General features: G+C 41.9%; 2 protein-coding genes across 2 annotated transcripts; both read right to left on the reverse strand.

Annotated features, from left to right (window-relative positions):
- Positions 1-5206: 5206 nt before the first annotated feature.
- LOC127467476 (C->U-editing enzyme APOBEC-1-like) lies at positions 5207-14655 on the reverse strand. The gene is made up of 5 exons (XM_051779458.1): positions 12098-14655; positions 10642-10669; positions 9869-10257; positions 8023-8141; positions 5207-5693 (listed from the first exon to the last, which is right to left on the reverse strand). Exons 1-5 carry the CDS (start codon positions 12117-12119, stop codon positions 5667-5669), a joined length of 585 nt encoding a protein of 194 aa, XP_051635418.1. The 5' UTR covers positions 12120-14655; the 3' UTR covers positions 5207-5666.
- Positions 14656-15373: 718 nt separating this feature from the next.
- LOC127467477 (C->U-editing enzyme APOBEC-1-like) lies at positions 15374-23112 on the reverse strand. The gene is made up of 4 exons (XM_051779459.1): positions 22958-23112; positions 19028-19434; positions 18377-18492; positions 15374-17442 (listed from the first exon to the last, which is right to left on the reverse strand). The coding sequence occupies exons 1-4, from the start codon at positions 22978-22980 to the stop codon at positions 17428-17430; spliced, it is 561 nt and encodes a 186-aa protein (XP_051635419.1). The 5' UTR covers positions 22981-23112; the 3' UTR covers positions 15374-17427.
- Between the last annotated feature and the right edge of the window lie 3685 nt (positions 23113-26797).

The following is a 26797-nucleotide window of genomic DNA, read 5'->3' on the forward strand; positions in this document are numbered from 1 at the left end:
ACATGTTTCATGAGGGCTTCAGGGAGCATGTCTCTTGGCTCTTAGAGCTGCACTACACTGAGCTTCTCTGTGTCCTCCCCTCTGAAATGGTTTATTTGTCCTTCTGAATGTGGGTAGGAAGTTAAAAACCATCACCACTGAAGTGATATAGCCTATGTGCTAACAGCAAAGTTGGCCAGTTACTGGGAAGTGCAGCTGAGAGTATTGAAGTCAGTCCTGGACAGCCCAGGTAGCTCATCTTTCCTCACTGGAAGCCAGCAGGTTTTCCCATGAGAGTGAGTGAGAGCACCACTCCTCTCACTATGTGGAATACATTTCATCCCCTAAGCATTTCCATCTAGATCAGATGTGCAATATGCTCCCTCCCTAGCCAACTGTCCTCTGCTGGAGGCACCTTTACAGTCCCACAGTCTTCTGGTTTTTCACCTTTTACTGCCCGTAATGTGGCCAGCTATGTCTAGTTGGTGACTGTACTGAGAAATGACCAGAAAAAACACGTGGCTTAAGCAAAGCTCTATAGCCTGTAGACAGATACCTTCTGCAGCAGCAAAAATCAAACTATCCTCCTGCCTGGCAATCGCTATGTTTCCACTAGGGGACCCCCTTAGCACCTGATCTGGTGGACAGCCTGTACAAGCTGAAGATAGCGGTTCCCAGTACATGACTGCTCACCACCTAAATTACAGGTGGATTGTCCTCTGCAGTCTAACGTATTTAGGCTTTGCCAAGGCTAGTGTGTCCCACACTCTGGGTTTGCTCTGTCATTTCCTTTGTAATGGTTGCAAGTTCTCTACTCCATCCTGTTCCTCTTTCTGGGTAAGGCTGAAGGCTCCTGGGTTGCTCCTCAGAACACCTCTTCTGGTGACAGGCCAGCTGCAGGAGGACAGTGGAGAGCCCTGCTCCCACAGTGCCTTCTCCTGCTAGGAGAGGTCACAACTGGGTGCATCACAAGCTTCCTACAACTTCAGGCTCCTGAGGCACTCTCAGCTTGAGAAATTTCGACCAGGAATAGCAATGAGAGTTCTTTGCAAGGCATTAATTTGCAAACATGGTGTTGTATATTTGTTTGATATGGTGCATATTATTTATATAAATAAAGGTCTTACAAATGAGCATCTAATTTTGTCATTATTTTGGTACCATGTAAGTGAGGGAAGAAAAATTTGACCCAAAGGATTGACATGTCATCAGGGACAACCTGGCACTATCCTATTAAACTGTCTTTATTTTTTTACTTGTAATTTTGAATTGTCAACAATGTCACCCAGCAGATCAAAGCAGATAAAGTGTTCAGGTACTTTGGAATACCACCCAAAAGCTGTGATGTAAATGCAAAAGTTATTTGAGATGCTTCCTTCATTGTTGGCAAGCCTATCGTCCCCATTCATTACTCGTAATTGACCTAAGTGGACACAGAATGCTGACCCAATATACTTCACAAAACGGGAAGAGAAGTAGATACGTAAAAAGGATCTCTATCTTTCAACTTTCGGTATTAGCCTGTACAACACTGTTGTCCTTCTCTGTGAAGTTGTTGGAGAGCTACCAGCAAAAGTAGCATTTTCTAAAAGAGCAGTTTAGAAAATCCAGTAGCTGGCTTTTGCTTAAAGGCTGACTAACACTGAGTTGAAGATACTTGTTGAAACATGACAATTGGTGACACTGTGCAGTAGGAGATTAAATGCAATGAGCACATGCAGAGAAACACAAACTGCATTCAGAATACATCCTAGGTTTAGATTCTTCTGAATCTAAAGCAGATTAAATTCAGAGTGGACTGTTCAGCTAATCCATGTGATTCAGCTATAGGAATTTAGTTCTTCTGCTAGAGATTTTTTAACCACACTTTTTCTGTTCTCAAATACCACTTCATATTATTTGTTACAAGATATTCTTTAATTTGGCATTATAAAGTAATTAAACCTCAAATGCTTTAGGTGTCTATGCCAAGAATAACTCCCTAGGGGGTGATTTTTATGTAGTATCATTATTTTTTCAACCTAAGGTATTTTACTTTCTTTGCAGACTGGGTATATAGTGAACATTTCACTAACGCTTATACACTTATCTTTACAGCCTATCCCTTATGGAGGTAGTGGCTGTGCTATTCTTGGTGTCTCCTTCCTTTATATGTACCTGGGCAGAAAGTAACATCTCAAGAGGACTGTGGCAAATATACCTCAAGGCCCCAGTCACCCGAGGTGTGGGAAATGGGGGCTTGTGATTCCTGGGAGGAAGTTTCCTCCCCTGACTGTGGGGATCAGCCAGAGCAGAGGCATATGGTACTAGCCCCAGTCTTACTTGGTTCATCTGCCCACAGTTTGCGGTAATAAACAAGGCACAGGCACATCTGAATAGCTGTACAGGATTGGTTTTTGATAACAGACGAAACAGGACAAGTGGGATGGGATGGCTATTGGTACAGCATGGGAAACTGGGCGTGGCTGCCATCTCCTTGTACACAAGGGCGTCTGGCACCCCTTATGAGGGTGTTGGCTGGAGGAATGTTGTTCCTAGCTGGAAACAGCTCCTGAAGTCCAGCTCTCAACAACACCCATGCCCACTGAAGAGTAGGACACTGCATCATTCCCACAGCTGCACACAGCATTACTCCAGCTCAGTGCACAGTGCCCTTGGACTTTGCAACATAACAAACAGATAATCATGAAACAATGCCAAAACACACTCCAGACCCTTGCAAACACAAGCATGTCTTCCCCCCACTTGCTTTCTCTTTCTCTCCCATATGCTGATACTTGGAAGTCAGGATAGAAAGGGTCTTCAGGGTCATGGAGTCCAGTCCCCTGCTACTTGTCCCTTCAGGGGGGGTTTCAGCCTGGATGTATTCATGTCCAGCATTATCCTCTGGTTCAAGTAGTTTTTTTCTCCTCTCCCTGGTGCTGACTCTTTAGTGTTCCTATGAGCAGAAATTTCATTATTTAATCACATATGTACTAAATATTCGCAGAAATGGAAGTCAGATTTGGTTCATAGAAGAAACATTGGAGGAATTTGGCAGAGAAGAGACCACTTGTTCAGACATAGCCAGTGATGATGAGCAGAGCCTCTGAAGGGGAAGGAGAAAGTGGGTTGCTGCAAGACCAGAGGTCAGAACAGAAGGGGAGGCACCAAAGGTTGGCAAGTATTTTGAAGGCTACCTTTGTTTTATAAATCTCTCATACATTTTTGTGATACGCAGGTTTCCCCCCACGCTTTCAAACACGCATCAGATATAGCTAAAACTCCATTGTTGTTGCTGCTTTGGCATTGTTACAATTAACCATCCCAGCCAAAGGACTGCTGGGGCTTTTAAAGGCATGGGGCTGATATTGAGAGAGGTAATCTTCCTGCCTACAAGGGGCTTGTCTCTTCACATGGGTGAATGCACCCAAGTTCCAGGGCAGGGAGGATGTTGATGTCTCCATGCTATAATCTTCTTATTAGCTTACAGTTAAGAACTATCCTACCCTACAAGTTGGCACAATGTTTATACCAGTCCAGAGGGACAGAAGAGAATGAGAGCAGACCAGCTGCCTTCTGTGGTTACCTTTATGGGCTAATAGTGTGGTAGACCCACCCCTAGGCCCTTACATGCCAGTAGGGGCACAGCAGAGATACAGCAGATTGCAAATTCACTCTGGCAGACAAAACTGATGTGAAAAATTTCACTGGGCTGACTTGGAACAGGCAAGCTTCCAGACCACAGGAAGTTTGTCCTCCTGCCTTTAGTGGGCAAGGCCTTAGCCCTGAGCATGAATGGTTATGGACCCTGCTGTACTCAACTACACATCGATCAAGTGATTTGATTTCTCTCTAAGGAAACAAAGAGTAAACACCATAATGGCCAGAAAGACAGCATGTGACATCCAGCATGAGGTCCTGTACAGGAGGAAAAATACTTTAGCTGTGCTATACACACTTGTGCTGGTTTAAAGGTAAACCAGCAGGGGAAATGAACTCAACTCAAAAGAGAGATTATAAGTCAGAATAACAATTTAATAAAATAATACAATAAGTACGATTATACAGACAAGCAATTTGGCTTTAACCCACAAACCCCAAATGTATAACCCAGCACCCTGGGGCATGAACAAAGTGGTGTTTCTTGGGTCCCCCCCAAAGTAAAGGGAGAGGGGAAAAAACCTGCTGGTGGGAGAACTGTTGCAGTCTGGTCAAAACTGGTGGTTGCAGTCCAGTTGAGAGCGGTGAGCTGCAGTCTTCCTCTGGATCCCACGAGTGGTAAAAAGGTTCCAAAACTCCAAGTTTATATATTCTTCAGTTCAGGCAGGAATGCTCAGTCCTTCCCTCAGAGTGGGGAATTCCATAAAAGGGTATGAGGATGCTCAGTCCTTCCCTCAGAGCAGGGAATTCCATAAAATGGTATGAGGACAGGAACATCTACAGGCCTCTACTGCTAACAATTTCTGGGAAATGGCATGGAAGGCTATAGAATACACAGTTTTGGGTTACACCCATACCATGATGAACTGGTCTCAGCTGTCCTAACTAGGACAACACTGCTTGGAGTTATTTTATGTGCTTAATGCAGGAGACACTCCCCACCAGTTGTGCTCAGCCTTAGGTATACTCTCATACTGCAGGGACTGAAGCTGTTTCCTCAGCCAGCAGCTTTCCTGGCTGTCTTGACTGTCCGCTAAACATCTGGAGATTTTGGCATGGCCAAAGGATGCTATAAGCACTGATAAACTGGAAGAGATAGGCATGGTTCCCTCCAGGCCCTGCCTTACTCTTCAAATCATTGTTTGTGCCTGCATGTTGCAAATCCCAGCACCAGCACATTCCCCAGTGGGATCACACAATGGGCCTCCTGCTTGGAGGGGTTGGGAATTATGAAACATGGAGCTCCCAACATGATTCATTCAGATGTTCTACATTATTTGCAGTGCAAATTGAAAAGTGCTGCAAGACCCAGCACACCTGTATCTTCTTTTTGCCTTCTGCTTGTACAGATAGCTCAGAGCTTTCAATATCTCCTACTTCACGATTGCACTCAGTGTTTCCAGCTGGAAAAGCAGAGATTTTTTACCTTGTTATCCCAGTTTGCAATGAACAGCTAGGTCTCCAGAGTGTGGAATTACAAGGGAGGGATGTGTATCCAGGAACTGAACAAGAAAAGCAAAGTTTCCATAGGGTTGATATTTTTTCCTTTTATTCTATTGGTTTTACAGTCATAAATGTAGGGAGAATAAAAACTTAAAGTGAGATATTATTACAGAATTGCATAAATACTGTAATAGCCTGAAGTATTTGCAGAACCATACAAACACGTATTCATGAAAAATGTTGCTTGCTGGCATCTCAAGAGGGTTCTCGCAGAATCTGACTGCAGAATCAGCATATGTGAAATATCTGATTACGGGGCATGGTCTCCATCCCCACTGGACTTTCAGGAAGTCTTATAAAGACCCAGAGAACTGTGCCCTGGATGCCTGGCTGCATCATCTGAACTTCCTGATGGCTTCTCATGTGCTCCTTCTGCTCTGTCCAATACTTAACAATCTCCATACAGTGATAAGAGCCTTCTCTGGTGGCAGGATGAAACTCATCAAGGCTGCAGCAGAAATGATTGCTGGGCAGTGGCTTTTCTGGTCTGTTATTGATGCACAAAACAAGCTTGAAAGCATGGTGGTGATGCTTTTTAGTATTCAGTATGGCAGCAATGGAGGAAGACCCTAGTAGGAAGAAAGAAACTTGAACATTAAAAATCAGATGCCAAAAGCTTAAGTTGTCTCTTCAACATAATATAGAATTTGAAAATACAGTATCTAGTCCAAGAAATCAATCACCCTGATCTTCCTTCAGTATTTTAGATAGTCTCCTTTGGGATATAGTTTTCCAGGCAACAGGGTAGCACCTCATAATTTACTGTGCCATGTACACACCTCCTAGAAAGACAGACCATTTAGAAACAGAAGCATTTAAAAGGTGGCAGATTGCATAGTTGAATCCAGGGGAAATGGAGCTAGCTCCTGTGAAAAGACAGATTTTTCAGGGGTTAGAAAGGCCCTCCTGAGGTCCCTAGTCCAACAGCATATTTCCATCATGGCTAACTCCAAAGCTGGATCTGGCAGCTCAAAGGAAAGCTCTCAGTGTCCCCAGGGAAGGAGGTCTGCCAGCCTCTCTGGGTTCCAGTACAGCACCTTTCTCAGGGGAGACTTTTTCCTTCTATCCAGTTGGAATTTCCCTTTTTGCAGTCTGTGCATGTTACCTCATATTTCCTCTGTGCATCTTTGAGGAGAGTTTAGCTACGTTTTTACTGCCTTTATGTAGTGGAAAACTGCAGTTAGATCCCACTTAGCCTTCTTTTCTTTGCCTCTGGCAAAGCCAGTTCCCTCAGTCTCTCTTTGTAGGGCAAGTGCTCCAGCCCCCTGCCCTTTGAAGGGGTATTCCATCAAACCCTCTCTGGTTCCTCAGTGTCCTTCTTCTGCCAGGGAGGCCAGGACTTCACACAACAGTCTGTGCTTCTCTGGAGCACGTGCCTGGAACTCGCTCACCTCATTACACCTCGGCGTAATTAGTAAAACAGGGCTGGATTTTCAAAAGGGCTGAACACATAGACCTTCCCATTCCTTCTGTGGAGGGTTGGTAGTTAGCAGAACTACTGATAATGGGCCATATTCACCTTCATTTTAGGGGTGGCTTGTATTTTCCTGAGACAGCAAGGCAGTTGAGAGAGTGCCCGACTTTCAGCATGTGTCCCAGTGCAAACTCCCTAGCCACCAGGACTGGCCAGTAATCAACAAGGCTTGCATGGGAGGGACAGGTAATTTGTTAGCTGGCTCTTTAAAACCTGGACTTGAAGGGCATGTTCACCTTGTACTGCTGCACAGGGAACTGTGCTGAGTCAGCTGTAGTTTGTCAGTACTCACAAGCAGAGAGCTTTGTTCAGCATCACACTATGCATTTGATTGTGTGTAAGATGCTAAATTATTTAATCATTTCAGGCATTAGGAGACTCAGAAAGACTGAAAGCCAAGGGAAAAAGGTCTCCTAAACCATTACATTGCATTAACTACTTTGTTAGATCAGATGATTGACTGGATATTGCCACTGAGCGTGTATCCTGTCACCTGAATGTCTTATTCAGACAAGAATTATAAAGGTCAGGTCTTGAGGTATTAAAAGTCCTATGTAAAGTGTGGGGTGGATGGAATTGAAATGAAGTCTAAAGTGTACTTTTTCTTCATTCAGGAAGTTTATAGCGTCCTCAGGTGCTTATAGCATCCTACATACAGGTTAGTTTTGTGTGTGTGACTGTAAGCTCCTGCCTGTATAATGCAGTTGTGTGCATCCCTTCCTCCATCTCCTGCCATCCATTCTGCATAGAGGGACCAGTTCAAGGGAGAACTGGCTTGCTCCACAAAGAGTGGGTGAGCCAGGAAGTGGGTGAGTCCTAGAAGATTAGGACTGGAGTTCAACAGACCTGTTCAATAGACCACATTCTCTTTCTTATATAATAGGATATCAGGCTGTACAAATAACTTCTGCAGTTGTATGGAATCCAAAAAAACAGGGAATGTGGATCTCAGTCACATGATACTCTTATATATAAACTCTGATCCTGAAAGCAAATCCACTAATCCAGGCTTTTAAACTTGCTCAGAACTTAGCTAAAATCAGTGGCCCTATTCCGAGAAGCAAAAAGAGAGTGCTTGAATCATGATTACACAGCTGAAGAAGCTTTTGGGGTCAAATAGCTCCAGCAAGCTGCAAGCTAATTAATTGGCAGCTGGTCCATGTAAAGGGTTGAAATAATGTATCCTTTCCTTAGTAAAAAACCTGAGAGTACTGCTAAATCTCTTCTCTACTCCCAGTGACATAGGCACAGTGTAGTGGTATAGTCCTCGGCAGTCTCTTGTTGCTGGGCCCTCTACTTATGCAGCATCAAGCCCATGCTTATTTTTAATACTATCGTTTCTGCTAACACCATTGCCAAACCTCCTTTGCTTGGGACTTTGCATTAATTTTTGCTCTCAGTGTGTTCTTCAGGTGTCTACTAACCAAAAAGATATGACCAAGCTCTCTCCAATTCAGAAAGATGTATGCAGCGAAGTTCTGGGGCCAATAATCATCTTCTCCATGTTGGTATGCAACAAATCTTTTCCAGCAGTAACTGTAATCTAGGAAGAGAGATATCCATTCACTCTTGATGAAAAGATGGCCAGCTCTTTCTTCATTAACATGTCAGTTTGTCACTTGTTTTTCAGTAAGACTACAGTAAAGGGCAGGAGAAAGATATTCATGCAATTAAATACACAAGTAAGTTAGTGGAAAGGGGAACCAAAACTCCAAAACCAGAAATATGTCTAAAAAAGAATAGCCAGACAGCGAAATCACTGTGGTGGCTAGGACAGCCCCTATCAAGAATAGCACATCAAGGCATAAAGCCAGAGCACATTTGCCAAGAGAGAAGGAATCAGCAAGGGGAAGGACTGAAAAGGGACTTATTGTCCTAGTTAGGACAGCTGAGACCAGTTCATCACTGGATGGGTGTAACCCCAAACTGTGTATTCTATAGACTTCCGTGCCATTTCCCAGAAACTGTTATCAATGAACCATTTACACTATCTGCACATAGAGCCTGACTCCTCAGGCTATAAACTAGGTGCTAAGAGGCCTGTGAGATAGGAGTCCTCACACCCAATAAGGAACCCCCTGCCCTGAGGGAAGTACTGAGCATTCCTGCCTGAACTGGAGAATATATAAACTTGGAGTCTTGGGACCTTTTTAACCACTGGTGGGATCCAGAGGAAGACTGCAGACCACTGCTCTCAACCAGACTGCAGACCACCACTCTCGACTGGACTGCAGCCACCACTTTTCAACCAGACTGCAACCATCACTCTCGACCGGACTGCAATCACCACTCTTGACCAGACTGCAACAGCACTCTCACCAACAGGTTTTTCCCCTCTCCTTTTCCTTTGGACTCAGGAGGCCCAAAGAACACCACTCTGTTCATGCCCCAGGGCGCTGGGTTATACATTTGGGGTTTGTGGGTTAAAACCAATTGTTTGTCTGTATAATTGTACTTATTGTATTATTTTATTAAATTGTTATTCTGACTTATAATCTCTCTTTTGAGTTGAGTCCATTTCCCCTGCTGGTTTACCTTTAAACCAGCACACTTATCTCAATGATCAGGGAAAACCTGGAGTGAACACTCCAACATTTATCAGCTTCAGAATGATCTTAGTGTTAACAGGGTGGCCAGAGCTTCTGTCAGTGCTCTGGTGGTATAATCCCAGAGATAGGTTCCACAAGATAAGCAGTGTCCTTTAAGAATGCATTAGACCTGGTGGATTTAATAGCTGCAAACTCCAGTAGTAAGTGTCCAGACAGGCGTGTGAGGTTCGTCTCTTCAAATGTACATTCCTTTCTGTGAGCTGATTGTCCGGACTATCTGTACAGCCAAACATCAACAGGCAAACAAGATATACACACAAAAAGGCACACGTGCAGGACATATTCTCTGTGATGCATCATCTGAAAGTCTCTATCAAGGGAAAGCAATTACTGGCTGCAGCTGGCAAGCTGATCTGCATATATATGCTAGGAGGGACAGGTTCTGTTTTAAGCCCAGGATTTTTCACTGCATGTAAGGGAGGTGTGGATGGCTAGAGAAAGCCCTAACTCTCCATGTTCAGATTTGGCAAGAGGAAATGACCAGGTCAGTCCTGCTGCTGTATAGGACTGGGGAAAAAATAAGGCAGAACAGAGTGACATTTTTGCACTCACTAGTCCTCCACAATGCCAGTCATCACCTCTATTACAAACTGAGAGTGCACATAGTCCCAAAACTTTCAATCCACAGCTAGACAAAGCCGCCAAAGAGTAGCTGGGTTACCTGCAAGATTCATGATACGTATAGTGACTCCATTCATCACCAGGTTGCAGAGACCTTGCCGGTTGCGCATATCCTGGTGCCTGAACAGCTTGGCTGCGTATATTTCCAAGGTCACATTACGATGTGTTCTCAGGAACTCCAGAATACTCCTGGAGCATTTTCCACAGGGACTAGTTGAAAGGAACCAGGTGATGGAACAAGGAGCTGGTGGCACATCACTGAAGCAATTTTCCAAGAAGTTGACTTCAGCATGTTGGTTACGATTGTTTGAGAACCAGTTCCTCCAGATGGAACCATTTCTCCACCTGATTTCATAGAGCAGGTACACCACCTGTGGATGTTGGCCAGGCAAATAATTTCTTTTGAAGTCTTTTGGCTGTATCTTCCACCTGCAACAGAAGTACCAGCAGTACTGTGATCCTGGCTCTTCAACAGTGTTTGGTCCTGTTGTGCATTACCTGCTCTCAGCATCAGTCAAGCCTCCCACTTTCAGCCTTTCCCATCACAAATGAGCAGCTTGAAGAATGTCGCAATCTAATGATCTAAATCTGGAATTTGATGAAGACTCCAGAACACCCACAGCACTTTGTTGAGAACTGTTGGGTGCATAAGCAGCCCCATCACCACTCAGGGATCAGCACCAGTCAAAGCAGTAAGAAAATGGAAAAGGAAGATTGGGGAAAGGGATGTTAAGAGGAAAACAAGGCACAAGGCTGTCTCTGGAAATCACCATGGAGCTCAAACAGCACACAGTGATAGATGACATCTCTTACCCTTGGTTTTTCTTTCTGGGTGCAGGATCTATATGGAAAAGATTTGTAAGTCACTGAGGATAGCAGATCAGAAAACAAAATTTCCTCTACACTTTCTCCCCAGGCCCCTTTCAGTCTATACACTCCCTGCCAAATCTCTTTTCTCTAAAAGGACTTAATAAGTAATGTCTGCACAGCAGAATAAGCACTCTGGAATGCAGGAGGGGTGGATTCCTACCTGGGAGTTGAACTTGATGGCTGTTTAAACTATACTCTACCTGAACCCTTGCTCAGTTTAACACATTAGGGTTGATTGTGTAAACACTCCAGTTTAACTTCACTGATTTCAGCAGTACTGCATCTGTTTTTCTCTGACTAATCAAGGAGCAGAATCAAATCTCTTATCCCTTCAAATCTTCCAAACCACTTCTACTAGGCAGGCAAAACTTGAGCTATTTTCCTATTGTAACTCACAATGTCAGTCTAGACAAAAAACATTTTCGCAACCAACAATCCCTTCCTTACTTATTATGAAACCGTTTCAAAAGCTAGAAAAATATAAGTGTCAAGGAAAAAATATAGTGAGGAAAGGAGGATGATTTCTGACTAACAAATACCCAAGGGGGAGCACCACAGAGCTGCCTGATTTTACACATTTTGCCTCTCATGGTAGCAGGCAAGTTTGACCCCATGACTCATTGATCCCTTCCCAGCTGAGAGTGTAGAGAAAAACACTTGATCACTTGCAGGTGATCAAGGCTACCTATTTATTTTGTAAAAATCCATCTATAGTGAAATTAAGGATCGAGGAACCGTAATTTTATTTAATATATTAATTAATTGAAATTTATTTCCCTTTACAAATTTATACATAAATTTTATATAGAATTAAAATTTAAAATAATTAATTTTTATTTTACATATAATATATAATATAATAAAAATAATTTACTTAGAATTAAGATACTAAAGGCAATTTTCCACAGCTTAGGTCTTTAAGATGAGAAATTATGAAATATACAGAGTCAAATTGCATTTCAGCAGAAATAAATAGTCTTCCACATCAACAGAGACATGATCAACTCTTTGCACAGCCATGTTGCCCCGATTCTTTAAGAAGAATATTCTAGTTGTTTATCACAATGAAAATAAAATGAGTAGATAAGCTAACTAATTTGCTCCATTCTTAATTGCTTTTCAGATCTCTTTCACATTAAAAGTTCTTTTGGATTTTGAATTCTTTCTTCCACATTAAGGTTAACAAAATTATATTAATATTTTGAAGCTGGACCTAAGACTCAATATACGATAATGCATTCAAAGAGATAATACACATATCCACAAGTGTCTCCTGTGTATCCTCATGTGCCAACACAACACATTTTTCCCTACTCTCCAGTTTCTTAGATACAACTACAGTAAATATCTACACTTGAATATGGAGAAATAGGCCTACATTTCACATAAATTTACTTACCTCTGCCACCGACAGCAGCCATGGATGTTTCTGGTTTTGTGTGTCACCTCTTGGCCATTGGATGTGCCTTTATTAGCCTTACATTTGTTTCGGTTTCTATTCCCGAATGCTGAACTTTGGGCGTCTCTAATGTTATTCAGCTGAATGTTTCCTTGTGGTGACTTTTTCTTATGCTTATTTGCACTACCCCACTGGCTGAAGCTGAAAGCAAATTCCTGGCAGCAAAAGACTGTAAATGGGGTGCTGCCATTCAGAAATGGATCTGGCCCTGAATACAAGGTTACCTTCCAGAAGCTGGAATTAACAGGTGAGACTTTTTTTTTATTTTGCAGTGCAGACAGAAATTACATCTCTTTATTACCTTTAGCTCCAGAATAGAAAAGCGAATCTTCTCTAGTCACCCCAATGCACTGAGAGAAAAGCATTTACACAAATGGCATCAAGACACATAGCTGTGGAATGGCAGATAACTCTTCTGACACCCAGATATATCAGAAAGTTGAGCAGAACCCAATGGAGAGAGGGAGACAGATGACATCACGGGCAAAACCCTGTGAGTCTGCAGTACTCCAGCAGGTGATGGTGGCTGCTGCCATTTCACTTTATGGGACTACTCCTGTGGAGTTCCAAGGACCACTCATACACCCTTGAACCTAGGTCCTCACGTAAACAAAGAAGACCCTCAATGTGTGTGACCACTGAGCTGTGGTCAGTGACTGTGCAGACACTCTCAGGTGAACTTGAAGCAAGCTGCCTATCATCCAAGAGAGCTCCAGCAGTTGACAGCTTTTTGTGAGGGAACACCAAGACATTTTTGAAATGTCACAGCTGAGAAGAGCTCTGTACTCATATGTACTCATCTGAAAAATGAGTGAAACAATGCTAGTTTCTAGTGAAATTTCCTCTGACTGGCCCAAAACTGGCTTGCAGAGGAAAGGGATTACAAAAGAATTCTTCATATGGCTTAGGTAGAATCAGTCTCTGTCACTTACAGTTTTCTCTGGTTTTGTGACACAATTATTTTGTGGCCCTGATGCAAGCTGTAGAAATGGGTCCCTGGTGAGTCATCAACCAGTAATGTGCACTCCCCGAGGATAAAGCCATTGCCTTCTTCAATGCCAAGTCTGACTTGGGATTGTAAAGCCAGGGGAGTGATTTATTTGTATTCTCTGCAGCCAGCTCTCAATATTCTATTGTCAAAAATTGTTCAGTTTCCTGCCAGGGCAGATGAAACATAAGCATAGATGAATGGTGGAGTTCAGAGAGAGTAGGGATTCAGGCATTGTCAGGCCTCTCCTGAAGAAGACTAGTCATGGCAGGTTATCAGGCACTGCAGTGGCAACACAGAGTCTACCTTCAGGGCCTCTTCTGCTGCAAGGTTACCCCTCACTTCACAGCATAGAATTGTTCCCTAGTGGTTGTATTATTTTATACCTTAGGGAGAGTGAATGGGATCGACTCAGACACTCAGACTGTTTCTCAGTAAGACCAGGAATGCATTGCTACTGTAGTACTCTCTTCATTGCCTTCTCCCTGCAGTAGGTACTTACAAATATGCAGATGTAAATAAGGCTTCAAGATGATCTGCAAGAAATGGCTTGATTAGCAGCAGTAGTTCCTGATATAAAACCAGAACATGCCACAGAAAGCAGGGAGAGAAAAATGAGTCCAAACAGAAGCAGGAAATTAGCAACACAACATTTTCAGGTATCTCCAGGAAGCTGAGTGTACTCTATGAAATGGTGGAAAACCAAAAGGAAAAAAAAAATTTAAAAAGGAAATGTTGTTCTGTCATTCCTGCCAGTCTAATATGAAGAGAGAAATCCCTTTGTAATTCCGTTGCTGGTTTAACCTTAATAAAATCAGAAAGACAAGGTTACCACACAAGAGAATTTTTGTACATCTAGAAGAACTTGCACATTCTGTTTACAGGGAAAAGACTTCAGTGAGTCAGAGGAAGATGATGGCCTCAGATCATATATCTGGGTGGGAAAAACCTGTTTCTTGGTCTTTATGAGCAAACAGCAGTAATCCAGTATACCTTTAAATTGCCATGTGCCTGTAGCAATGGTCATATGTATAGGTGGAACCTCATATTACTCAAACAGCTGTGAAAAATTTTTTATTCTACTTCTCACATAGTCAATTATGTCCCCTTACAGAAGTTGCTTACAGAAGGTAATGTTAGAGATAAATGTGAAGGTGATTTGTGATGCAGAGCTATTGGTAACATCTGAATATATCTCACCCACTCCAGCAAATGTTTGGGGTTTTTTTAAGGAACCAGCACTCTCATATGCATGCCTCATGAACCTAAATGCATTTTGGAGGAACATACATAGGAAAGGGCACACAGAATGGTGGACATACACTCACTCGTGACTCCTTTAGCCATCAGGTTCCTTAGACCTTCATGAGAATATTCCCTTTGGTAGTAGAGTCATGTCGTATACATTTGACCAGATTGACCGTGGATAATAACCTAGAAGCTTCACAATTTCTTCAGAACACTTTGCAGAGGGCCTCCGAGATATGCACTGAATGATAGAGAGGGGGACAGAGAAACAGGGAACTAACTCCCTACAGATGTCTCCCAGGAAACAGCAGCGTAACAGTTCTGCAGCTATGATGTATTACAGAGGTGGTGTCTACTGATGTACTACTCCCCTAATTTATCTCGCTGAGTCACCTGTGTCTCACATAGTTTGTATTTTTCTCAAATGTCTTTTGGTTTATGTGACACCTGAAATCCAAGAAGCATGTCTAGTAACAAATTCGGGCTGAGGTAAAGTCCTAGAAATGGAAACATATGGAAGAAATTAGGGAAGACAGACAGGTTAGAAGAAAGAGGAGCACAGAGGAAGGAAAGTGAGGTCAGACATCAAAGAGGACAAAAAGGGACAAGGTTTGAATCAGCCCAGATCCCAATTTGCAAATCTCTGAGAATTTTACAGATACTCAGCTTCCTATTCTCTAGCTGAATGATCTGTTGCAAAGAGGTGAGAATCGCTCAGTGGAAGTTTGGAAGCAAAGAGGAAGACAGAATTTAAATGTTACTAAAAGCCTGGGGCTTATGCTACAGAGGCTTAGGTCTCAATCTCAGTTTACAGGCTGCCTCCTGGTCTTAATTTGAAATGGTAAATCCTGTGTTAGTTCAAGTGTTCTGCTGCTGGCACATTTGACAGTAAAAAGAAAATCCACTGCATGCTTGTTTGATTTTAATGGAGTTTTCTCAGTAGATATCTATATTTTTTATCGAAAGAAAGACCACACACAAAGTGTTTTAAGATTTACTCTGTGAACTTCACATATAAAAAAGTCTAAAATGTCTCTATGTATGAATCTATATGTATGAATACACACTCACAAAGATGTTTACAGATATTTATGTATGCACAAAAATGCAATAAAGCATATAAAAAAAGGCTTGTAGATACACAAATACACCTCCTTAGGAGCATAGAACTTTGGAACTCTGATTGATAAGCACACCTACCCTTGGCTCTTTTATCTCTCACAGCACCTTTGCTTTCCATTCCTCTGCAGGTTGCACAGCGTCATCAGACTTCATTGAGACTCTTATTCAGCTTCTGCATGCGGAAACCGAAACTTAAGAGATTAAGATAACTGGTGACACTGTGCTGCTGCTGGGTGAGCTTTATGAGTCTGACTCTGTTCAACGAAGTGGAATGACAGCCAGACACAAGGGTGTGCAGGCAGAGCCCTGACCCAGGCAAAGTGGAAAACAGGCAGCTAGTAGGAAGCGCTTACCTGAGCGTTAACTTCAGTATTAATTTTTCTTAGCTAAACAAAACATCCCAATATCCTTGTAATATAATTTTTTCACATTGACTGGTGAGGCTGCAGAAATCAGAGAAGTGGACCAAAGATACCTCATGAGGAGGCAAGCTGTAGCAACGACAATTTAAACACTTTTGAACAGCCTGTGGATGAAACCTCTCTGAATAAAACATGGCAGTGATCTTTGAACAGCCTGTGACCGCAGGGAGTTCAACTTTTAAGGGGAGGAAGAAAGGAAAAAGGAAAGATAGGAAAACAGAGGTAGAGAAAAAAAGATCTGGATCACCACACAGGGTTCCAGTGCCGTCTCTGGTCCGGTTCCTCCAGATGGTGGGTGCATGGATGGTGGGTGCACACCCTGCCCCTCCGTTGCACTATTTATAGCCTAGTCCTCACACATGTACATGTTATTCTCGAACTTTTCAGAAGGGGGTTGGGGAGTATCGTGGTTTCAATTACCCTCCCCCATCTGAAACACAAGTGCAATGCTGTCTCAAATTTAGTTTTTAGACATAGTTACCTAAGGAAGTTGGACCCAGAAAAGCACTATCCTGCCTCCTTAAGACCCCCTTTTCTAACTGCACCTTGTCTTGTTTGCATGGTAACATTCCTTTTCTCTTCTGCCAGGTGTTTGAGACATTAACTCTTTCAGGTTTTCAGTCTCTCACAAGACTGCAGTCATCAGTCATAGTCAGCACAGGTTCACAAGGGGAAAGTCCTGCTTAACCAACCTCTTTTCATTTCATTATAAGGTCACTCATCTAGTTGACCAAGGGAAGCAAGTAGATGTAGTGGGTTTGGATTTTAGTAAAGATTTTATACTACTCTCACAGTATCCTTCAGGATAAAATGTCCAGCACACAGAGAGACAAGTCCATAGGGCGTTGGGTGAGCAATTGGCTGATAGCCCAAAAAGCTACAGTAAATGGGGTTACATCAGGCTGTTGACCAGTCACCTCTGGGGTTCCTCAGGGCTCAGTTTTACTGCCAGTGATCTTCAATGTTTTTATAAATTATCTGTATGCAGGAATCAAATGTAGGAATCAAAATTAAGTACTTATGTCAATTATATTAAACTAGATGGAACTGTGGACTCCCTTGCGGTTAGAGAGATCTGACCCTGCAGAGAGATCTGGATAGACTGGAGAGCTGTGCAGTCACCAACTGAACAAAATTTAACAAGAGTGAGTCTTGGATTCTCCAGCTGGGACAGGACAATTCTGAAGTAATCCTGAAACTGACTTTCTTGTGATCAGTGACAGGACTGGACTAAATGGAATGAAGCTGCATTAGTGGATGTTCAGCTTGGACATTAGAAAAAGGTTCTTCATTGAGAAGGTGGTCAGTCACAGAAACAGGATCCCCAGGGAAATGGTCACAACATCAGGCCTGTCAGAGTTCAAGAAGCACCTAAATGATGCTTATTAGTCATATTGTTTGGTTTTAGGTCATCCTGCAAGGAGCAGGGCGTTGGACTTGATGATCCTTTTGGGTCACTTTAACTTGAGATATTCTGTGATTCTTCGATTCTATAAATGAAGATCCTAAAATGAAAATAGAAATATAACATTTAGATCCTCTAATTGCACTTTGGACCTGCTGTGATTTGTAACAGACATAATCAATGACCCCCTTAGCCATAGATTTCTTTCACTCTGTTTCACTAAAAATAGCATTTGTCAGAAAACTCTAATACAGTGAAATCAAAGTGCTACAGCACCTATATTAGTTTTGCTAGATTTTTTTTTGTACACTATATTTTTTTCCACATTCCTTTCAGGCCAAGAATGTGGACCTATTCATTCAAGCACAATCTCTTGTCTCCAGGGGCACAAACTTTCAGCACTGTTATTGAAGACACTCTCTCTTCTGTCTCCTGCCTTTCAGGAGGTCTGGCACAAAACAAAAACAAAGGTTGAATTTTCACAGGGGACAGACATTCTCTTTTGAACAGCTTTTCTCATCTCACAGACACTGTACCCTTCCAGCCAGTCATGGAATTTGCTGAATCGAATCTGGAAAGGACTTCAATGAAGTATTATAGAGGGGCCCAGTGACTGGGAGGCTGTCAGACCACTGCAGATATTGACAGAAAGGGGTTGGGTAGCATCATTTGGTGAACTGAAACCCATGCTCAGATCTGGGTTATAAAGGAATCTGGTGGAGGGTTTCTGGGATAAGACTGGAGTTCCAGGTAAAAATCAAGGGATTTCCCACTCTGGAACCTGAAGGAGAAAAACTGCCCTCTTAGCCTGTGCTTCATAATATGATAGAAAAAAACCCACAGTGCTTTTCTCTCAATGGGACAGGATAGTTCCCATGATTTTACTATATTACTGTTTCCAAAAAGTCTGCTGCAGCACTCTTTAAACTCCTACTAGATGTGAATAGTTTCTTTCCTTCTCTTTACAGCTCAGTTACCCCAGATTGCAAATCAGCATTCATGTGGTTCCCTCTATTGCTCAGAAATCTACTAACCTCTAAGATGTCGCAGAGTTTCGAACAATTCTTTTTTATCTCTGACTCAAAGTTCACAGTCCAGAAATCATCATCAGCACCTCCTTGGATAAAGTTTTTCCAACAGTCCTTATAGTCTGGAGAAATAGAAGCAAGATTATTAACCTGAGTTTATTCAGATGCCAGAGAAGCTCATGGAACAAGACTTTTTAACCTCTTTCTTGTGTCCGTGTCATAGAGACAGCTTGGCCATGGACAGGTCAGCTGATGGATGCTGTCCACTCCATATTTGGAACCAATGCCATTCTCCCTAGGCAATTTTTTCCCCTCTTTTAAATGCAGAGGAGCCTTTCAGCCAGCCTCATCCTAGCAAATGCATTTAGTCCCCTAGGAGAAGAGAGAAGGACCTTATCTCTCATCCCTCAGGAGTGACATAAATATAGTATCTCTAAACAAGGGAGAATTTTCATACAGGTCTGGTTCCTAAGAATCCTGTCCCTCTTCTCCTGCAATATTTTAACATCTGTTTTTGGATGCAACATTCAGTCACCAAATGATTGATGTGCCCTCAGAGAAGCCGGGAAGAACACTGGGCACAGAAGCAAGCCCATAACAGACACAAAGTTCACTGGTTCACCCTTTCCCAACCCCACAAAGCACAGGAAAACTTGCCTTCCATGTTCATGACATTAATGCTTACTTGCGTCGACCTCGCAAGTTCCTTCAGAGCTCTGTGGGTTCTTTTTGAGTCTTTGAAATAAAGCCGTGCTACATGAATGTCTATGTTCACATTCTCGTGCCTCTCTAAGAAATCCAGTATTTCATTGCAGCAGTTCACACAGGGGCTCCAGGACAGGTACCAGGTGATGGAACAGTTGACATTACTGTATGGTTTCATTCTAAAGATTTTCTGCAGAAAGTAGACTTCAGCATGATAATAATCGCCATGACAATTTTTGACCCAGTGTATCCAAGATCTGTCGCTCTCACCCCATCGCAGTTTGCACAGTAGATATGTCTCCCGTGGAAACTTAAAAGGATCAAACTGGTTTTTTAACGCCTTCTTAGATATATACATGCTGAAACAGAAGAGAGATTTCAAGAAATCACTGGTTACAACTTTGTTTTCGTTAGTACTCCAGTACACGAAAAAGGGGGAGGGTGCAGGAAATGAGAGAACTGAGAAGGGCAAAACACGAGAGAGCAGTGCAGAAAAATGGGGAGGTAGGCACGACAGCGTGGGGGAGCTAAGCCCTGAACCACTAATCCTCCCTATGGCCGTCCTCTTCCTTATCAGTGTGAGTATTTCCGAAAGCTTTCTAAATTTTTTTTTTAATATGTCAGATATTTTTACAGGGCTTCTATCTAGCCCTTTTCAGTCTAGGCAGCCATTGAAAAATTTTGTCAAAACTAAAAAAAAAAAAATAAAAAACAACCAAACCACCCATAAACTATGAAGCTGAATATTTCTTTTTATTGGATTCTCTTGCTGATTGTATTTTCATAAAGATTAGGACAGTCAGCACAATTCTACATGAGAGAAAAAAAATAAGTGCTCTATACAAAAAGATGCAGCTCCCAAGAATGATATTTTTTGACAGATAGTCCATCTCTTAGATCCAGACCTTTTCAGTTCAGAAAAGACCTTTACATACTGCCAATTAAGTACCTATACAAAGACTTCCAGTGTTGGTCATAAATGTATCCTTTATATTTAGTAATTATCTGTAATACATAAATAAGAGACAAAGTCTCCAGAGGCACTTTGTAGCTTCATGCAATTGCCTTGTATAGAGATTTATATGAGAATGCACTTCAGATGTATGTTTTTCCACATTAGAGTAATCTGGGGCAAATATAGTAGACAACTGAACAAATTCTTAACAAAAAAGCAATAAGATTGTTCTATAGATTAGCACTCACTAATAAAATTAAAAAAAAAAAAAAAGAAAACTAAACCAAATAAACAAAGAAAAAAATCCCACCGCCAAAAAAAACCCCAATCTGAACAAAGGACAAATGAAATCTTGCAGATCAAGTAACTGTCACATATTCTCTAGCTTCAAGACTCATCACCTACTTAAAAATCACATCATTTATCAGAGTCAGTCAATAGTCTCTGTGTTCTTATCCTGTCTCCTCTCTCATCCCAGCCTCCTACATGCTAAAATACATATGTACACAAACCATTTTATAAACCACAGAATGTATCTCTCTCTTTATTTCTCCATGCAAACTCCATTTATATAAACCACAGACATCACACGTGCACATTTCTTTATCAGACTTTCTATCAAATTTATGTAAATGTAACAAACGTAAATGCCACGAAATGTTTAATTCTGGTACAGGAATAACTTTTTTATTACATATAATTTCTTTACTATGTCATTAAAAAAACAATAAAGAGAGACAAAAGTGAAGCACAGGCTCAATTTTTATGCTTTCTCATTTGAGGTGTTAAAAGAGATGCATTTTTTCTATTTATTTTATGTTATTTGGAAGTTAATGTTTATTAGCTTAAATTTCCTTAAATCTTGATTGTTAGGGAACATATATACATAAAATAATATCATATGTTCACAATAAATATATAACTGGTTGAAGTTACATATAAATATGTAACTGGTTGAAGTTCACCAACGAAAATACACTGAATTCCAAATACTCAAGCCCAATCAGTTAATCTAATTATTACAGAAGGTATCTTTAATGTTTTGGAAAGTGATATTACAATAGATTACAGAGATCTGATTTGTTCAAAGGTATCTGTAGATGTTGCCATCCGATTATAACATACAAACAAGTTAAATCTTCCAAGTCTTACTTAAACTGGTCTAAAAGCACCTTCTTGCCTGTGTTTTGACCATAAAATATTGCACTTTGGATAAGTGGATGTCTCGTGCATATTTTCAGGGACATAAAGGCATTTCTTTAGAACAATCTTGCAATACACTAATCTTCAAGATACACCCACCCTAGAGATGTGTTCGGCCAAGAGAAATTTATGGTGTAATCAACTTAATGCAATATAAGCAAAAGTCTTCATACTTATAAATATTTGCTATATAGCAAGATGTAACTTGCTATTTTGTAAATAATATATTAATGTTAATTCAAACAGCTTTAACAGACAACAAATTTAAAAACAATCATAAAACATTCACACACTAGAGAATATATATAGAATCACATAATCCTTTCATCTATTCTTTTTTCTCCCCAAACAAGAAGAGAGAATACTTAAAATAAATTGTGAGTTTACAGGTAAATTGCCAAAAGCCGTGCAATCGCTTCAAGTTTTTTTTTCTTTTTATAGTTTTCACAAGCAGTCCTTGCTGTTCAGCATTTTTATGTATGGTACATATATACACTCAGCCTAACTTAAGTTAGAGCCTAACTTAAAAAAAACCCAAGCACTTAACAGCTGGTTCCTTGATACAGATATGACACAAAACTGAGTTAGCACATAATAAAATAAATAAAAAAGAAAACATTTTTAGTTTTCTTTCTAAATTTGATTCATCAGTCTCACGAACCTTTTCAGAATTTAAGAGCTGGAGAGAAGTACATCAACTGTAAAGAGTGACTGAGAATTTAAAAGGTGGACTGTACCCTAAAACATTTAGAGAAGTTAGGGGAGAAAATGGCAGAGGGATGACACCCAACATAACTGTCTCCTAGGCTTTACTTTCTTTTTCATTAATATGCAGCTGCTATATAAATGTGCATTGAAACTTGAAAATTAAATTGACTGATTACAAATATATTTTAAAATCTGTTATTTATAAATTTGCTATTGCATTGTTCCATCCTCCATAATTTGAACAGGAATGCTATGAGACTATTTTAAAATTTTACCAAAAAACCTAATATCTCTCATTAAAACTTTGTGTAATAAACCGCATCATTATAGACATTTAATAATTTTCTTTCCTTCCTCTACCACTTTTTATTAGAAACTATTTAAAATTCTGCTCATTGCAAGATAATAATAGTAATAATGATAATGTCTAAAAACACACAACCATAGATGTGTCAAAACTTCTTCAATCTGCATTTTTCCTCCCTTGCTAATGCTTCGCACAACCGAGGCATTTCTTTACCAAACTTTGCATTAAAAGCTTTTTTCCCGCCTCTGTTGAACAGAAAACGCCTGGTCTGACACTTCATTTTGTGCCACAACAGCTGTTTGAAGACCTTGGAACTGTCGAGCAGGGAAAAGAGGCATTTTTGGATTCCCCTGCTGCCTGGCATTGGGGTGAGCCAGCCTTAGCCCTTCCCCGGCACACCCCCATCTTTCCTTTGCTTTTGTCAGTGCCTTTTGTTTCTCGATGGTTTATGGCTCCCGTGACAGCTTTTATGCCGGTGGGAACTTCCTCAGCAGGCTCAGACTTCGGTGCAGCTCCTCTTGGGACGGGGCTCCTACTCGAGCACACTGGCACCAGTGTCGCCCTCGCCCTTCCCCAAGCAAGGCAGAGACTTTGCACTGACAGAAAGCACCCCCCTGGGGCAGCAAAGCGAGGGGTCCCCTTGGGTTGAAGCAACGACAGCATAGAGCTGAAGCTGGGGTGGGTTTTTTTGGTCACCAGTTTCTTTTACCCTCTCATCTTTTTCCTGTACATGGCTTCTCCTCTCCCGGCGGACCCTTCTGGTGCTGTCCTCCTTCCTGCTCCCGCAAACGGGACTCCGCGCACGGCCGACGCTGGAGCAAATCCCCAGGCTCTGCGGGCTCAGGGTGACGTAAGAGGAAACAGGAAAACTTTGCTTGACTGCAGTTCCACCTCGTAATGACATGTCCGCACATGCCTGCCCTTAGCAGTGCTCTTTCCGCTCTCCTAACTCCTAAGATGGGAAGCAAGAGCTGATACACGTTTTGGGTTAAAAAACATAATAATTGAACAATCTCTTTGAAGCCTGCTTCTAAGTTTCAAAGGGATGATAATGCTTCCTCAGCAGAAAAATGAGATTTATTCTTCTGTGTGTTGCAAATAGTCTGATAAATAATTAGGATTTAATTACATAGAAGAAGTAGTTGTGATAAAATAATTGAGATTTGATCATATAAAAGAAGTAGTTCATTCAATTAAAGGTAGAAAATTGTGAAGCACAATGTGCAGAATTGTTAAGGAGTGTTATGTTTGAAGTATGCACCCATGGATATCTTGCCAAGAAGTTACTGGACCTTGTATGTTAAGTTACTGGACCATATATGCTACTTGGAAACCCCCTCACCCCTTCCCATCTTGATCTGTGTATCAGGGATTCCAATCAGTTAAACTATGTAGAATTGACCAGTTATTGTTTTCGGAATAAAGATTCATAGCCTATAGAACCAATTATTGTAGAGGTTAGATTTAAGAATGGACTTACTTAAGAGAGAAGTAGTAGTATAAAAATGAATAGAAGAATGGGCTTATGTAACGTGTAGGACACTCCTCCCATGGACACAGCTTTTTTGCATGGCAGACAGACCTTTCCTGAAGGTTGAAAGGTTTCCTCTGTTGAAAGCACAGTAGTTCTGCCTCGTACATTGCCAGACCTTTCCATGCTGTCACAGCTTCATCAAGGATGAAGTGCTCACAAATACCACTGATGAGAGACTTCACTCACAAAGTGTCAGCAAAACTTACTTTCCCTATCAAACCCAGGAGACTTTCCTCTGTGGAGAAAGAGAGGGGTCCATGTACTGGGAACCATGCAGCAAGCATGGCATTCAAGGAGCTGGTAATCTCAAACAGACCATATCTGCTCACTTGTGCTTAGAGACTGAGAAACCTGTACATTCCTAATTTCATCTGTAATTTCTATACACAGGTCTGTGCTGCGCTGTGCTGCACATGCAGCATGGCCCTCAGGCCGCACAGATCCCTTGCTCTCAGGAGAAATGTAGCTGGTGGATTGTGACAAGGGAGCCTGGGGCAGCTCCTGCCTGGCACCAGTGGCTGTACCACCCACTTGGCAGTCGCCAACCAACCCTTATCTATATGTGCAGCAGGAAGTTCGAACTTCCTGTAGGAACAGAAATGTGTCCCTCGAAGAAAATATATAATAGCTCAGGTGACCAAAAGTGGGGAGCTTCCCTTCACAGGCAGGATATACACAATGTGCTGTGGGGAAATCCAACCATGGTCTTGTCCAGCACTGCCAGAACACAGGGTGCCCAGCATCTGAAGGGGTGTTAGATTTACTTGCTGTCTATATTCCTCTTCTTATTCAGTCTTATTAAAACAGATGTTCATTAAGCCATATGTTGTCAGGCATTTCTTACTGAGAACCACTATATATCCTACACCATCTCTCTTACCCATAAGTGATCCTGGCAAGGCCGCTGAGATGCACACATCTCAGTGCGGAATGGAATTGGACTTTATTGATCCTTTTGGGTCTCCTCCAACTCAGGATATTCTATGATCCTATGGTGCTGGTGAGTATACAGATAAGACTGCAAGAGGGCAAAATCCATTTATTTTGCGATTTGTAAAATAAACTCACATTCCCTTTCTTTAAGGTATTTTTAAATATTGTTATAGGAATTTCTTGTGGAAATATTTAGGAAAGATAGCAGCTCCCAACATGAACATGCTGTTCAGGTAAGCGCTATACTGGAAGAACACAGTGCAGCTCAGAACATTGCCAGCCCCCTTTCAAAAACATGGCCAAACTAGCAAGACTCAAAATCCTAGGATGACACCGAGGAGCAGCTACAATTACCAGTCACTTGGCAGCTCGTATTCTGCTTGCAGATTAACTGCACTGTGGGTGCAGAGTGTTTAGCTGGCTCCCTTCAAAGTCTGGCTGGGTCCATCAGCTGAGGCACAGCACTGCCTGATCAGGTTTGGAAACATCACAAATACTTTCACGGGATACCAAGCCTGATCTAAGGAGGACCAGAGGTGTCTACAGGGAGTGCTCCAGAGACTCTGCAGGTGTGGTCCTCAGACTAGGAGCCCAGGAGAGCAGCAGGCAACAGGACCCAAGTGGCTCCTCATAGACTATGAAGAGACTAGCTCTGCCTCATGGTGAGCTGTGCCACATTCTGCATGCCAGCAGCACTCTGTGTTCCAGGAGAGGAGGTTACCTCAGGTTCAACACTGCCTGAATGCACAGAGCCAGCTTTGGCCTAGTACAGTGACAGGGCTATTTGTCCCTCCAGGAATTGGCCTTGAGGTTTTTTCCATTACCTGGGATATCCCAAAATGGCATGAGTTGTCAGTATAAAGATTTTAGATTCCATCTTTTTTTATGGAATACCTGAAGAAAATTGCTGAGCCCTGTCTCTTCTGAGGGACAAGGAGCTTCAGTGATTTCAGGACTGATGCTGGAGCTAATGCCAGATATTGACACCAGTGTGTCTAACCTACTTGGCTTGAGTGCTGGCTGCCTCAGAAACCACCTGTCTCCACAAGGAACAAAGTGAGTAGTGTGGGCTCTTGGACAACCAATGTACACCACCCTAACCTGATGGGCAATCTTGTGCGTGGCTTGGAAGAGAATGTCAAGGTGTGCATTACCAGTGTTTTCATTTTTACATGGCTGTTTGTAAATGCATTTTAAGTATCAGTGGCAACAATGCAACTTTGTAGTTTTCAGATTGAGGTATATGACGCTTTTAAGATGGTGACACTCAGCCTGTAATGGGCTCGGTGAAGATTTGATGGGAAAGCTTCCTGCAGGATAATGTGCAATATGTGTTTGTTTCCATGATCCATTCCAATGACCCTGCTCTGACAGCAATAAAAATCACCTGAGATAAAGTCAAGAGATAGGATAAGTACTTTCCTAAACTGCAGCAGCTCTGTTCCCTAGAATGTGCCTCTCAACATCTTCCTCCAAAGATCTAAGCACTATGTGATGGGCTGAAACTAAGCAATGCCTATGTCTCTTCTCCAGAAGCCATTTCCCATTCCTTACCTCTAGCTCCACAAACAATATGGCTTGTATCTGTGACCCCTGCAAGTCCTTAGTGGACAGGCACACACTCACATAACATGCAATAGCTATAATTTCTTAGGATTAGTAAATTTAGCTGTGATTCTCACGCAAATATTCTCCATCATGCAACCAATATTAGTGAATGACACAGGGGTATAAAACTAACACAGCCTGAGATGCAAGAACATACCGTTTCCTAGGTCAAGTTTTCTTTCAGTCTTCCAGACTTCATCATCTCATGTGTACTGCAACAGCAGCATGGCATGCTGATCTGGATTTCCTGTATCTTGGGAAGAGGGATGCTTTTGCTGCACTGTGACAGCTTCACATCCTCTTGTCAAGCCACGGGTTCAGTTTCTCAGAGTGAACTGGCAACAAAAGACTGGATGCTGAGGGCTTTCAGTTTCCAAACAGCCAGGGCTTGAACCACCTTCTCCTGCTGCTGCAGTCCTAGGACTAGATGAAAATGACCTGCTGAATTGCTGAGTTAACATTTTAGCCCTCCTA

This window comes from Manacus candei, unplaced genomic scaffold (assembly GCF_025592945.1).
Source record: "Manacus candei isolate 608988 ecotype Guabito, Panama unplaced genomic scaffold, ASM2559294v1 h1tg000014l, whole genome shotgun sequence".
NCBI classification, from domain to species: domain Eukaryota; kingdom Metazoa; phylum Chordata; class Aves; order Passeriformes; family Pipridae; genus Manacus; species Manacus candei.